We start from the raw sequence: 13963 nt of genomic DNA, 5'->3' as shown, positions 1-13963 counted from the left end.
AATCATTAAAATATTCTGGGAAACCAGAAAAAATAATCAAAAAGGACAATGGATATTTCTGGGACTGGAGTTCAAAATAGTAGATGCTTCACTGCGGCAAGTTAGACTTGGTTAGATTATTATGAGTGTCACATCTTAGAAAAACAAACATATCAGGGCGGCACAGTGGCGCAGCTGGGAGAGCTGCTGCCTCACAGCGCCAGAGACCTCCTGTCTAAGTGGAGTTTGCACATCCTCCCTGTGACCGTGTGGGTTTTCTCCGGGTGCTCCGGTTTCCTCCCACACTCCAAAGGCATGCAGGTTTGTATGTTTCTGTAAATTGCCCCTAGTGTTTAGGATAGAACTAGTGTATGGGTGATTGTTCCACTCCACTACTTTAATACCATCCTGCATCATTGCATCCTCCTTTTAAACAACGTCTGATAATAGGACAAGGGCAGGAAATAAGCTGGAGACGCAAGAGCAGCGATCGCTGGTCAGCGCCGACTTGGTAGGCTGAAGGCCTGTTTCCATGCTGTTTCTCTAAACAAACGAACTAAACTGATAATTTTCCATAGAAGTCCTTTTCCTTTTCCACTTTGGGAAAGTGAAATCCCCGCATTGCACAATAATAGTTAAAAACCATGGGCGAAAACAGTGGGGGCAGGGGTGGGTGTGAAGAACGGTCCTGACCCGAAACATCACCTATCCATGTTCTCCAGAGATTCTGCCTGACCTGCTGAGTTACTCTTTTTGGGGGTAAAATAGGGACTGGCTTTAACTAAACTTTGCTTTATTATTACACAAAACAGAATTGCCTGCTATTGTGAAATCCTTTATCAACTTAATACACCTCTGAGTATTTCTAAATGTTATTTATCCTGAATAAATAATTTGGGGCTGGATGAAGACAATTAAAATGTCATGACTACAATGACTCTCAGTATGAAGAAGGGTCTCGACCCAAAACGTCACCTATTTCTTCGCTCCAGAGATGCTGTCTGACTCTCTGAGTTACTCTAGCATTTTGTGTCTATCGTCGGTGTAAACCAGCATCCGCAGTTCCTTCCTACACATGACTACAATGATCGCTCCTTTGTGAGTCATTTAAGGTGAAACAGAAAATTGTGTACTTATAAAAAGTCTATAACTTTGCCACTCTGAGAAAACCTTCCTCGTGTGGATTTTAAAACAATGGGTCGCATTTTGCCTTCTGATGGGTTGTTAAATAGATTGGGTTTAGAGCATTAATGCAGCTCTTTCGAGTGCTGTCTCTTCCTGGGAGCCTACACAGTTGTTAAGTTGTATTCATTACATCGATGGAAATTCAGTGCAAAATTCAAGCTGACATCCTTCATTAGAATTCAAGTCATTACATGGCCACAGGTGGTCATGAACAGTTTAGTTAGAGCATATCTCATTCACTTCAATGATGGTCCTTGAACAAGACAGAAACCTCATTATACCTGTAAACGGTATTGATTTTTAGCTGCAGTTTTCATCCAGAACCCCCACCTCCCCATCTCAGTCTTTTTTAGATTTGACGTTATACTCATTAAAATCCCAATTTTTTAATAAACTATTCTACTCTTCATCTTTCATGCAAAGGGTGGTGGGTGTATCGAATAAGCTGCAGTACGAATTAATTGAGGCAGGGACTATAGTCAGGATTGAATCCTGGTCTCTGGCGCTGTAAGGCAGCAGCTCAATCGCTGTGGCACTGTGCCGCCCCTTTAAATTGCCCTCAGTGTGTGGGGAGTGGATGCAAATGTGGGATAAAATAGAATAAGTGCAAGTGGGTGATCGATTGTCAATCTGAAGAAGGGTCTCGACTCGAAACATCACCCATTCCTTCTCTCTAGAGATGCTGCCTGTCTCGCTGAGTTACCCTAGCTTTTTGTGTCGATGAACAGAGGGGCCTGTTTCCATGCTGTATCTTTCAGTCAATCCGTTTATTTATTTGAATATCTCTATTAGCAACAAATAAAAACACTTCAAAAGCTGTTGACAACAGAAAGCTGTCAAAATCCATAAGTGCAGGGCAGGAGCGGGTCACATGCTGTAATGCCTGAGCTGACTTGCCATTTGGATCTTGCTCTGCCTCATGTAACAGCCCTCTGATGCAGGGGTCAGCTCGGACAATTCTTTAAATACAAAAGTAAGTGAACATAGGGCACCAGTGTTGGCAGGTCTGGACGATGGATCTGGGATGGATGGATTCCAGATCAGAGAAATTCTGTTAAGGTGAGAAGGGAAAGGTTTAATAGGAACCTGAGGGGCAACATTTTCACTCAGAAGGTGGTGGGAATATGGAACGAGATGCCAGAAGATGTAGATCAGGCAGGTTTGCAACAGCATTTAGTTTTGTCTAGTTAAGAGATGCCGGGCGGAAACAGGCCCTTCAGCCCACAGGGTCTGTGCCGACCAGCGATCCCCATACTCTAGCCCTCTCTTACACACTAGGGACAATTTACAATTTTTACTAAAGCCATTTAACCTACAAACCTGCATGTCTTTGGAGAGCGGGGGGGGGGAGGGGGGGGGGGGGGGGGAGGGGGGGGGGGGGCAACCGGAGGTGGGCTTGTGGCTTCCCAGCCTCTGAATCTTTGCTTGTTTGACCCTTCCTAACGCCGTGTTTCTTCCCTCCCGGCTTTGGGTTGCACTTTACCCCTGTCACTCGGTTATAGCGGACAATCGGCAATAACTTGATTAGTACAGGTGTCAGAGATTATGGGGAGAAGGCAGGAGAATGGGGTTAGGAGGGAGGTATAGATTAGCCATTACCTGCTTCAATGCCCTTTCCGTGTCAATGCCTTGAACCCAAGGAGCAGCAGGATTTGCAAGGCAGTCTCCGGCATTTCCTTTCCTCGAGATCCCAATTCGTTGTCTTCGGAGGTAGCGGAATGCTTCAGCCATTACCAGTATCCCATCGTACGTTAATGCTGATGTATACTGAAATGAAAAGTATCCAAGTTGGTCAAGTTATACCATGTTCAGCCTGTGCTTTACATTCAAACTAAATACAGGTCCACCTCCGATTTTCCGGCACCTTTGGTTCCACAGCCTTTGCTGGATTATCTGTGTGTTCGGACAAACAGAGGTCATGGCCTTGCGGGAGCCGAGCTACCAGCCCATAATGTTGGCCACGGAAGTCGGCTATGAGAATGGATCTGCTGGCTCCGGGACGGATCGGAGTTCAGGAGTTCTGGCTGCAGGCGGAACATTCGACACGGCGATCAGCGTTGATGTCCCGATGAGGTAGAGATCAGCCGTCTCACCTGGCCTGGCTGCCACATTTTTGGGATGACTTCCAAACGGACGGGGGGACTGGGACGGGTGTGGGGGGAGGGTTGGGGGGGGGGGGGGGGGGAGGGGTGGACCCATGCCGGCCATTGATCACCTGTTCACACTAGTTCTATGTTATCCCACTTTCTCGTGCACTCCCTACACACTAGGGGCAATTTACAGAAGTCAATTTGTCTACAAACCGCAGGTCCATGGAAGGTGGGAGGAAACAGGAGCACCCGGAGGAAACCTAAGTGGTCACAGTGAGAACATACAAACTCCGTACAGACAGCGTCAGTGGTCAGGATCGAACCCGGGTCACTGGCGCCGTAAGGCAGCAACTCCATCCCTGCGCCACCATGCTGCCCCAAAGAAGGATAGTGCAGATGAGTGAATGGCTGCAGCACACGGCTTCAATTATTGGGGCTTTGGGACAAGTTCACATTAGCCTAACGATAACTGGAATATTGACTGGTCAGTGTACAAGGTGTGGAGGATATAGACTCCTTGAAGAGCAGTCAGGAGAACATGTTTTTGTAGCCAGAGTGGAGCAAACTCAATGGGGGAGGCCCAGGACAGAAAGGTCAGATTGGGAATGGGAGGGGGAGTTAAAGTACTGAGCAACCGGGAGATCAGGTAGGTTAAGGTGGACTGAGCGGAGGTGTTCAGCGAAATGATCGTCGAGCCTGCGCTTGGTCTCGCCGATGTACAGGATACCTCTGCTCAGTCCGCCTTAACCTACCTGATTCCCCTGTATATTGGCGAGACCAAGCGCAGGGTCGACGATCGTTTCGCTGAACACCTCCGCTCAGTCCACCTTAACCTACCTGATTCCTACAGAAGTTTGAAAACGCACACCTCCAGATCCAGGGACGGTTTCTTCCAAGCTGTCATCTGGCAACTGAACTATCTTATTAACAACTAGAGAGCGGTCCTCACCTACCACTGACCTCAATGGAGGCACTCGGACTATCTTTTTATCGGACTTTAATGGTCTTTATCTTGCACTAAATGTTATTCCCTTTATCCTGTATCTGTTGACAGTGGATGGTTCGACTGTAATGGTTCGGCTTTCTGCCGACTGGTTCGCATGCATCAAAGGCTTTTAATTGTACCTTGGTACATGTGACAATAAACTAAGCTAAACTCAACTAAAAAGAAAGGCTAGGGCTATAATATCCAAGGCCCTCTAGGTAATGAAGTGCATCGAGCTTATGGCAAGAGAAAAAAAGGAAGCTTACATCAGGTACCAAGAGCTCAATACTCCGTGAGATTGTAAGTGTGTAGAACATGAGTGTGTGAAATTAAAAAAAGGAGAATTGGTAAAGTAAAGAGAGAGTATAAAAGTACTGGCAAGCAAGAAGATAACTAAGAGTAGCCCTCCTAGGAACCAACACAAACCTATAGGCGGAGACAGAGGATATATCTAACATTCTGAATGAATGTTCTGCAGTGGGAAATGGTGCTGTTGCTGTTGTAGTGTGAAAGGGTTTAGAAAGTGGATAAATTGTCAGAACCTGAACATGGGGTGGCCCAGTGGAGCAGTGGGTAGAGTCATAGAGTGATACAGTGTGGAAACGGGCCCTTCAGCCCAACTTGCCACCGGCCAACAATGTCACAGCTACACTAGTCCCACCATCTTGCTCTGGGTCCATATCCCTCCAAACCTGTCATATCCATGCACCTATCTAACAGTTAATAAATGATGGGATAGTACCAGCCTCAACTACCTCCTCTGGCAGCTTGTTCCATGTACACACCACCCTTTGTGTGAAAAAGTTACCCCTCGAATTCCTATTAAATCTTTTCCCCTTCACCTTGAACCTATGTCCTCTGGTTCTCAATTCCCCTACTCTGGGAAAGAGACTCTGTGCAACTACCCGATCTATTCCTCTCATGCTTTTGTACAGCTGCTGCCTTACAGCTGCCTTACAGCTGTAAAGCTGCTGCCTTACAGCGCCAGAGACCCGGGTTTGATCCTGACTACGGGTGCTATCTGTATGGATCTAAAACTGGTGCCACAAAGTGACGACAATGGTCAATGGATATATTTATGACAGGAGGGCTGTTCATTGTGGTTCTTGAGAGTCCAGTGTATTCAGTTACTTGCTCTCCTTAATATACCTTGATCAAATTAGACTTAAATGTAGACGATGCAATAAAGAAGTTTGGAGCTGATCAAGAATTGGTCATTTGATCGATAGTGAAGAGAATAGCGTTAATCTGAAGGCAGATACAGATGGTCCGTAAGGGCTGGTCAGAAAAGTAGCACTTAATCCAAAGAATTGTGAGGTAGTACATTTAGGAAGCACAGCAATGTGTGGCTTTTTGTAACTTTGTCGGCACCAGATACGTGACGACTCTGTGTACTGCCTGGGTAGGGTCTACTGTATAATAATTTTATAATTTTACCGGGTTGTATGCAAAACAAAGCATTTCACTGTACCTAGGTACATGTGACAATAAAGTATAAACCAAATTATTGAATAGTGCTCGATAAATAGGTGTACATTGAGCGGTTTGGCACAATGTAAGTCCAGAGGCTCTTAAAGTTAGCAGACGGGTAAATAACATGGTTGAAAAGAGGAAAGATTGGCTATGTTTAGAACAAAGGTGGCTGAGGGAAGATTCAATTTAGATTTATAAAATTAAGACTAGCCTGCATAGAATAAATAGGAAGGATCTGTCCTTCATTACAAAGACTCAAAACTGAGGGGAATAATTTTAAAATAATTGGTAAGCAGATTACAGGGGAGATGAGGACATTTTGCTGTCACCCAGAGGTTAGTAGTGGTCTAGAATCGGGTGACAGAGGTAGAAACCATCATCACCTTAACCCGTAGACACAAGGAACTGCAGATTCTGGTTTACAAAAAAAACTCAAAAGACCATTCTTCAAAGGGTCCCGACCTGAAATGTCATTTATCCATGTTCTCCAGAGATGCTGCTTGACACGCTGAGTTACTCCAGCACTTTGAGTCTAATATCTTGATCTGGGTGCGTATTTGAAGAGCCACAATCTGCAGATCCATGGACCCAGTGGAGAATTTGCTGGAGTAGCCCTTCTTCAAATAGCACAGTCAGGATTGTCTGAAAGCCTCCTTTTGATTGAGTTTAGTTTGTCACATGTACCGAGGTACAGGGAAAAGCTTTTTTTGTTGCATGCTAACTAGTCAGCGGAAAGACCATACATGATTACAATCGAGCCGTCCACAATGTACAGATAGCTGATAAAGGGAATAATGTTTAGTGCAAGATAAAGTCCAGTAAAGATAGTCCAAGAGTCTTCAATGAGGTAGATGGCAGCTCAGGATGGCTCTCTAATTGGTGATAGATGGTTCAATTGTTTGATTACAACTGGGCAAAAACTGTCCCTGAATCTGGAGGTGTGTGTTTTCACATTTCTGTACCTCTTGCCTGATGGGAGAGGGGAGAAGAAGGAGTGATGAGGTAAGACTCGTCCGTGATTATGCTGATGGCCTTGCAGAGGCAGCCTAAAGTGTAGATGGAGTCAATGGAATTGAGGTTGGTTTGTGTGGTGGTCTGAGCTATGTTCACAGAATTTTGTAGATTTTTTTGTTGATTTTCGTAGATTTTTGATGTTTGCGTGAGATTCTGGCAGACCAGAGACGTTTATGGATTTACTTCACTGCATTGGTAACCCACTTTCCCTGATATGTAAATGTATGCAGTGCTCGCCTCAACTCTGCTCCCAATCCTCATCTCATCTTTATAGCCATCCTTGGTCTCGGCCTTCAGTGGCGAATGACAGACACTGAAATTATTACCTATAAATAATGTTCCAATCTCCACATTACAAATGACCGACTTGACCATGAACTTGCGGCTGAGAAATTAGTTATTCTTTGTAAAACGACTGCTCGTAAATTAAGTTTAAAACAATTTCTGAAGCATTCAACCCATATGAATTAAGGTCCTGACATACCAATTCAACAAATCATATTGATTTTGATGGCTAGGTGCAGAGCTGCCATTGAAGTTATTTCTTGGAGGCTATCAAAGAGAATTGAGATCAAATTTGGGAGCAATACCTTGTTTGAGACAGATTAAGAGATAGAGGAATCCTACAAATAGAAATGTATTCATCCATTTTCAACTACTTTGTTCAAAAACATTACATACTAACTAAGAGTCATAGAGTCATGCAGCGCAGAAACATGCCATTCGGCCCGACTTGCCCATGCCGACTATTATATGATCATATGATGGGAGCTCTCCCCTGCCATTCACCAACTGTGAAGAACATTTTGTTAGGACTCCAGGACATCCTTCACAAGGGCTGCCTGTACAATACGCATGGCAGGAGGTAGCAGCTGGGCTCAGCGCTCTCCTGGGGAAAATTGAATGCAAACACATTGCTTTTCCTTTCACTCTATAATGGGATGGAGATGAGACCACATGCCACACTTAGGCACACACTAATTATCAGTTTGAAAGTGCGAAGTATAATGAGAGCTCAGAAATCAGCAGAACTGGCAAATTTTTGCGTAATTCACTATAATGAGCAAAAGTATCAAGTACCATAATAAAATTAGGGAAAGTCTTACTTTTGTCAAGTAAAAGTATTTAGCTAATCTTTTACTGAAAGAACAGAAATAACCTATCTTATAGAGGTGTATGAAATCATGAGTGGAATAGATTGGGTAAATGCACCATCTTTTGTCCAGAGTAGGAAAATCGAGAACCAGAGGACATACTGTAGGTTTAGGGTGAGGGGGGAAAGATTTAATAGGAACCCAAGAGGTAACTTTTTAACACAAAGGGTGGTGGGTGTACGAAATGAGCTGCCAGAGGGGGTAGTTGAGGCAGGTATTATTGCAACGTTTTAGAAACATTTAGACAGGTGCATCGATAGGATATATGGGCCAAACGTTGGCAGGTGGGACTAGTGTAGATGGGGGATATTGGTCGGTGTGGGCATGTTGGGCCGAAGGGCCTGTTTCCATGCTGTATGGCTCTATGACTCCATAACCATTCATCACAACTGCATCACATTCATTGTTACAATAACATGCTTTAGCCTGTTAATGCAAAAATGAAAAAGTCTGACAGATATTTCTTGAGAAAACCAGGGTGGTTTAACGTCAAAACCCTGTAGTTGAGTTAAATTCCTCCATTGGGATTTCTGCAAGGGAACGTGCTTTTCTTTGTGAACGACCCATAAGAAGCTAAGCAGGAGATAGGTGCATTGCTTCGTAAGAATGCAAGATATGAAACAAAGCCATTTGGTTCATCAATCAGATTGTCACTGAGGTTGTGCGCGGGACGTAGTTATACTGTGCTCAGTTCCCTCCTGTCTTGGCACCAAGTCTCCATGCTCCACTTCAGCTGTATGAGAAAAACATTGATTTATTCTCTGCATGGTTCCACTGAGTCTGCATTCACTGCATTAGTCGACTGTCTGTTCCTGACGTTATACACGCAGAATGGCCACCGGCAGAATGTTCAGCTTGAGACATCAGTTTGTGATCCTGTCTTTTCTTCAATAATCGTTTTAGATCATTCTCACTCCTCTCGTTAACATTCTACATTAAATTTCCACGTAATACTAACCCACACACACACAATCAGTTTCAAAGTGCAAAGTATAACGAGAGCCTAGAAATCAGCAGGACTGGTAAATTGTTTGTTTCAATTCACTATAATGAGCAAAAGTATCAAGTACCATAATAAAACCATGGCATGGTGGCAGCATGTGGCGCACGGTGGCGCAGCAGTAGGGTTACTGCTTTACTTACTGCCACAGACCTGGGTTTGATCCTGACTACGGGTGCTGTCTGTACAGAGTTTGTATGCCCCCCCCCCCCACGTGACCTGCGTGGGTTTTCTCCGGGTGCTCTGGTTTCCTTCCACTCTCCAAAGACGTACAGGATTGTAGGTTAATTGGCTTTGGCCAAATTGTAAATTGTCCCTAGTGTGCAGGATAGTGCTAGTGCGTGGGGGTCGTTAGTCGGCGTGGACTCGATGGGCCGAAGGGCCTATTTCCGCTCTGTATCTCTTAAATAAACTAAACAAAATTAGGAAAAGTCTTACTTATGCCAGGAAAAACTGTTCAGCTAATCCTTTACCGTAAGAACAGAAAGTTGTAGAGGTGTACAAAATCATGAGAGGAATAGGTTGGGTAAATGCACAGAGTAGGGGAATCAAGAACCAGAGGACATAGGTTTAAGGTGAAGGGGGAAAGATTTAATAGGAATCTGAGGGGCAACTCCTCACTGGTTGCTCTTTAGTTTACATCAAAGCTATGGCCATGAAAGCATACTAGCACCTTTACTTCGTTAGAAGGCATAGGAAGTACTTTTGCCCAGAGTAGGGGAATCAAGGTCCATGTAAATCTCTTAATCACCTCTTGTGAAGATCCACTCTTTGTGTAGCTGGCAGGATGCAAGCAACTGAACAGCAAACAAAGCCATGGTCAAAGTTACTCAGGGTCAAGTAAATATCAGGATATGACTGCAACATTGTGCAATGTGCAGGTTCATTAGTTAATAGGAGTAGACAGCACAGCCAGCCAGATTTTCCTTGAGGAATTAATGGTTCAAAGCCTAAATTTCAATGTAATTCGTGATTTCTAAACCCGGCTGTGAGTTGCATTTAAAGCTTTTATGGGAAAATGTAATAAGCTTCAGAACAACAGAAGTACAGCTGCTGGTTTGTACCAATGATCGACACAAAGTGCTGCAGTAATTCAGCAGATCAGGCAGCATTTCCGGAGAAAAGGAATAGTTGACGTTAGGGGTTGGAACTCTTCTTCAGACTGAAAGTAGATGTGGGGGTGGGGGCAAACTGGAGGTAGGGTGCCCAAAACTGCTCACAATACTCCAAATATTGTCTGATAAGTGCCTTATAAAGCCTCAGCATTGCATCCCCGTCTTCTCACAGAGCTGGACAGATTTGCCCTTTACAAATATGTATCCACTGCTATTTTAAAGTCACTGTTGAATCCATAGCCATCACTCAATCAGGCAGCCATCCCAGATCGTAACTATTCACTTCATTAGTATTTGGTTGCTGGCTCACACAGATCCATAGATAGACACAAAATGCCGGAGTAACTCAGCGGGTCAGGCAGCATCTCTGGAGAAAAAGGATGGGTGACGTTTCGAGTCAGCACCCTTCTTCAGACTGAAAGTAGGGGGGAGGGAAATGGAGGCAGCAAAAGGCCAGAACAAAGCAGAACTAGCAACAGATGACCAGTGAAGGGTGGATCCCATGATAGCCCATTTTCATGGCTGGGGAAGGTGTGATAATGAAGGGAACAGGGATGCAAACAGTGAAACCTGTAGGGTGACTACTAGTTTGGGGGAGAACCATCTAAATATTATTACGATTTCTCTTGGAGTATAACAAATGCAAGCAACGGGCTTCACATACATGCCAGGGAAACAGCAGCAAAGCATTCGCAAGGCTGGTCTATGGGGAACGTCAAGGAGATCCCTCCTAAAGCCTTCTGGAGCGGGCTGACCAGTTCACAGCTCACAAAGTTCATAGCTCACAGAACATGGCAGCACAAGGTTAACAAGGTGTATGTTATGCTTGCCATCATTGCTAGGGGTACATTGAATAAGAGTCAGGAAGTCTTGATACAGCTCTATAAGAGTTTGATTAGACCGCATTTGAAGCATTGTACGGGGTTCTGGTCACCCCATTACAGGAAAGATGTGGAGGCTTTTGAGAGGGTGCAGAGGAGGTTTACCAGAATGCTGCCCGGATGGGAGTGTTTCGGCTAGAGGGAGAGGTTGGACAGACTTGGATTGTTTTCTCTGGAATGTCAGAGGTCGAGGGGAAACTCAATAGAATTATATAAAACTATGAGAGGCATAGATAGGGGGGAGAGTCAGAACCTTTCTTCCAGGGTGGAAAAGTCCAACACTCGAGGGCATAGCTACAAGGTGAGAAGGGGAAAGCGTATTGAAGATGCGCGGGCAAGTTTATTTTTACACAGCGAGTGGTGGGGGTCTGGAACACATTGCCGGGGGTGGTGGTGGAGACAGATATGATACTGGCATCTAAGGCTTTTGGATAGGCACATTGAAGTCCAGGGATTAGAGGGATATGGATCAGTTTAACTTGGCATCATGTTTGGCACAAATATCGTACTGTCCTGTGCTGTAATGTTCTATGTTCTATGTACAAGGCAAGTTAGACCCAGAGGCAGTTAGGGGACAAATGTGGAAAAAGGAAGGCCAGTATGTTGGCTGAGGAAAGGCTTCAGGCTGTCCCAATGTGCTGAGTGAGGCGAGGCATTCATTGGCCACAAGAGCAACAACTGCAGCGAGGCACAATTTCCAAGGAGAAGACATTAAGTTTATCAAAAGCTGAGGACATGGTGACTGCTCGGAAAGGAGTGATTTGGAGCCAAGACCACCCCTCCTTTACTCGTCAACACCAGAGGCAGGGATGAAGCCTCTGGACACTTGTTGCATGCTGATTAGATGCCCACCCAAGTGCAGAAGCGATGACTGTAGCAAAGTAGAATTACTGTGCTCAGATCACAAGGAATTTTGGTCCAATGTCCACAAAAATATAAAATGACCCTGTTGGGTAGGAGACATTGGAACAGCTGGAAGCTATTGATACGTAGTTGACAGCAACTCTCGATGGTGCATTCAGTTGTATTATATTTCCGACCACAGACAAATGCAATTCTCATGCTCCCTTACAATGTGCTACTTAATATTTTTAGTTTAGTTTAGTTTAAAGATACAGCACAGAAACAAGCCCTTCGGCTCACAAATTCCACACCAACCAGTGATCATCCCGTAGACCAGCAAAAACCCTACACACTAGGGACATTTTACTACTATTACCGAAGCAAATTAACCTACAAACATGTAGGAAGGAACTGCAGATGCTGGTTTAAACTGAAGATAGACACAAAAAGCTGCAGTAACTCAGCGGGTCAGGCAGCATCTCTGGAGAGAAGGAATGGGTGACGTTTGGGGTCGAGACCCTTCTTCAGACTGGTTAGGGATAAGGGAAATGAGAGATCTAGATGGTGATGTCGAGAGATAAAGGACAATGAATGAAAGATATGCAAAAAAGTAACGATGTCTGTGGAGGATGCTATCAACTTAGCTCTTCACTACTCCCTACATCATCTGGAATCACCGAACACTTATGCACGCATCCTCTTTATAGACTTTAGCTCGGCCTTTAACACTATACACCCAATTAAACTCTACAATAAACTGTTGGACATGAGCATTCACCCAGCCATGTGCCATTGGATTCTGCACTTTCTGACAAACAGACAGCAAAGAGTCAAGGTGGGTGAAAAACTCTCCAGCCCTCTGACTCTCAACACAGGAGCCCCTCAAGGGTGCGTTCTGTCACCTCAGCTCTTCTCACTTTACACCAACAACCTCACATCCCAATGCAGCTCAGTCAAAATGTTCAAATATGCAGACGACACAACAATAATTGGCCTCATCTCAAACAACAATGAATCACAATACCATCAAACAGTCGACAGCGCAGTCAAATGGTGCGCAGACAACAACCTCCAGCTTAATACTTCAAAAACCTTAGAAATCATCATAGATTTCAGACGCAAACAAAACCCTAAACCCCCGGTCCATGTCAACTCCCATCCCATAACCTCCACAAACTCATTTAAGTTTCTGGGCACCTATATCTGCAATAATCTAAAATGGCACATCAACGCAGACCACATCATCAAGAAAGGACAACAACGCCTATAATTCCTCAGACAGCTCAAAATGTTCAGAGTCCACAAACACCTCCTGGTCCGTTTCTATCAATCCATTATCGAAAGCATCATCACCTCCTCAATCACAGTCTGGTACGGAAACACTGACAGTCACTCACTACACAGATTACAGCGCATTGTCTCCAAGGCCTCCAGGACCATCAACTCCCCCCTCCCCTCAATCCATTCCATTTACCTCCAACGTACCTCAAAACGGGCAATAAAGATCATCTCGGACCCCTCCCATCCAGCAAACCACCTTTTCCAGTCTCTCCCTTCAGGGAGGCGCCTCAGGTCACTTGCTACAAAATCCACCCGCTTTAAAAACAGTTTCTTCCCCTCAGCAATAAGAACACTCAATTCCCTCCAATAACAGACAATACTAAGGACTTTGATGTATACAGTGTCTTGTCTATGGTCTTTGTCTGTTCTTTTGCACTATGTATTGTTGGTGAGATTTGTGATTTGTGATGTGGTATGGATGCACTTTATTACTGTGATCTGTGTTGTTATTAGTGTTAATGTGACTAAAGCAGTGTACCATCATGTACCGAACCCAAATAGCACCAACCCTGGTCGTGTGGCAAATAAAGATTCTATCTATCTATCTATCTATGATGAAGGGAAAAGGCCATTGCTAGCTGTTTGTTGGGTGAAAACGAGAAGCTGGTGCAAATTGGGTGGGGAAGGAATAGAGAGAGAGGGAATGCCAGGGCTACCTGGTGAGGTAAATCAATATTCACACCATTGGACTGAAAGCTGCCCAAGCGAAATATGCGATGCTGTTCCTCCAATTTGCATTTAGCCTCACTCTGACAATGGAGGAGAACTAGGACAGAAAGGTCAGTGTGGGAATGAGAAGGAGATTTAAAGTATTTAGCAACTGGGAGATTAGGTAGGTTCAGGCAGACTGAGCGAAGGTGTTCAGCGAAACGATTGCTCAGTCCATGTTAGGTCTCGCCGATG

General features: G+C 44.6%; 1 protein-coding gene across 4 annotated transcripts in view; it reads right to left on the bottom strand.

Annotated features, from left to right (window-relative positions):
* Positions 1 to 13963, bottom strand: part of gria4 (glutamate ionotropic receptor AMPA type subunit 4) — a 186987-nt gene that overhangs the window by 76990 nt on the left and 96034 nt on the right. For all 4 annotated transcript variants that reach the window (XM_033022671.1, XM_033022672.1, XM_033022673.1 and 1 more), the window contains exon 7: positions 2764 to 2931. In XM_033022671.1, coding sequence (XP_032878562.1) covers positions 2764 to 2931 — 168 coding nt within the window. The remainder of the gene's footprint in view (positions 1 to 2763; positions 2932 to 13963) is intronic.

Source organism: Amblyraja radiata, chromosome 6 (assembly GCF_010909765.2).
Source record: "Amblyraja radiata isolate CabotCenter1 chromosome 6, sAmbRad1.1.pri, whole genome shotgun sequence".
Classification (NCBI taxonomy): domain Eukaryota; kingdom Metazoa; phylum Chordata; class Chondrichthyes; order Rajiformes; family Rajidae; genus Amblyraja; species Amblyraja radiata.
The sequence above is the reverse complement of the archived record's forward strand: the minus strand, read 5'-3'. Positions and strand labels throughout refer to the sequence as shown.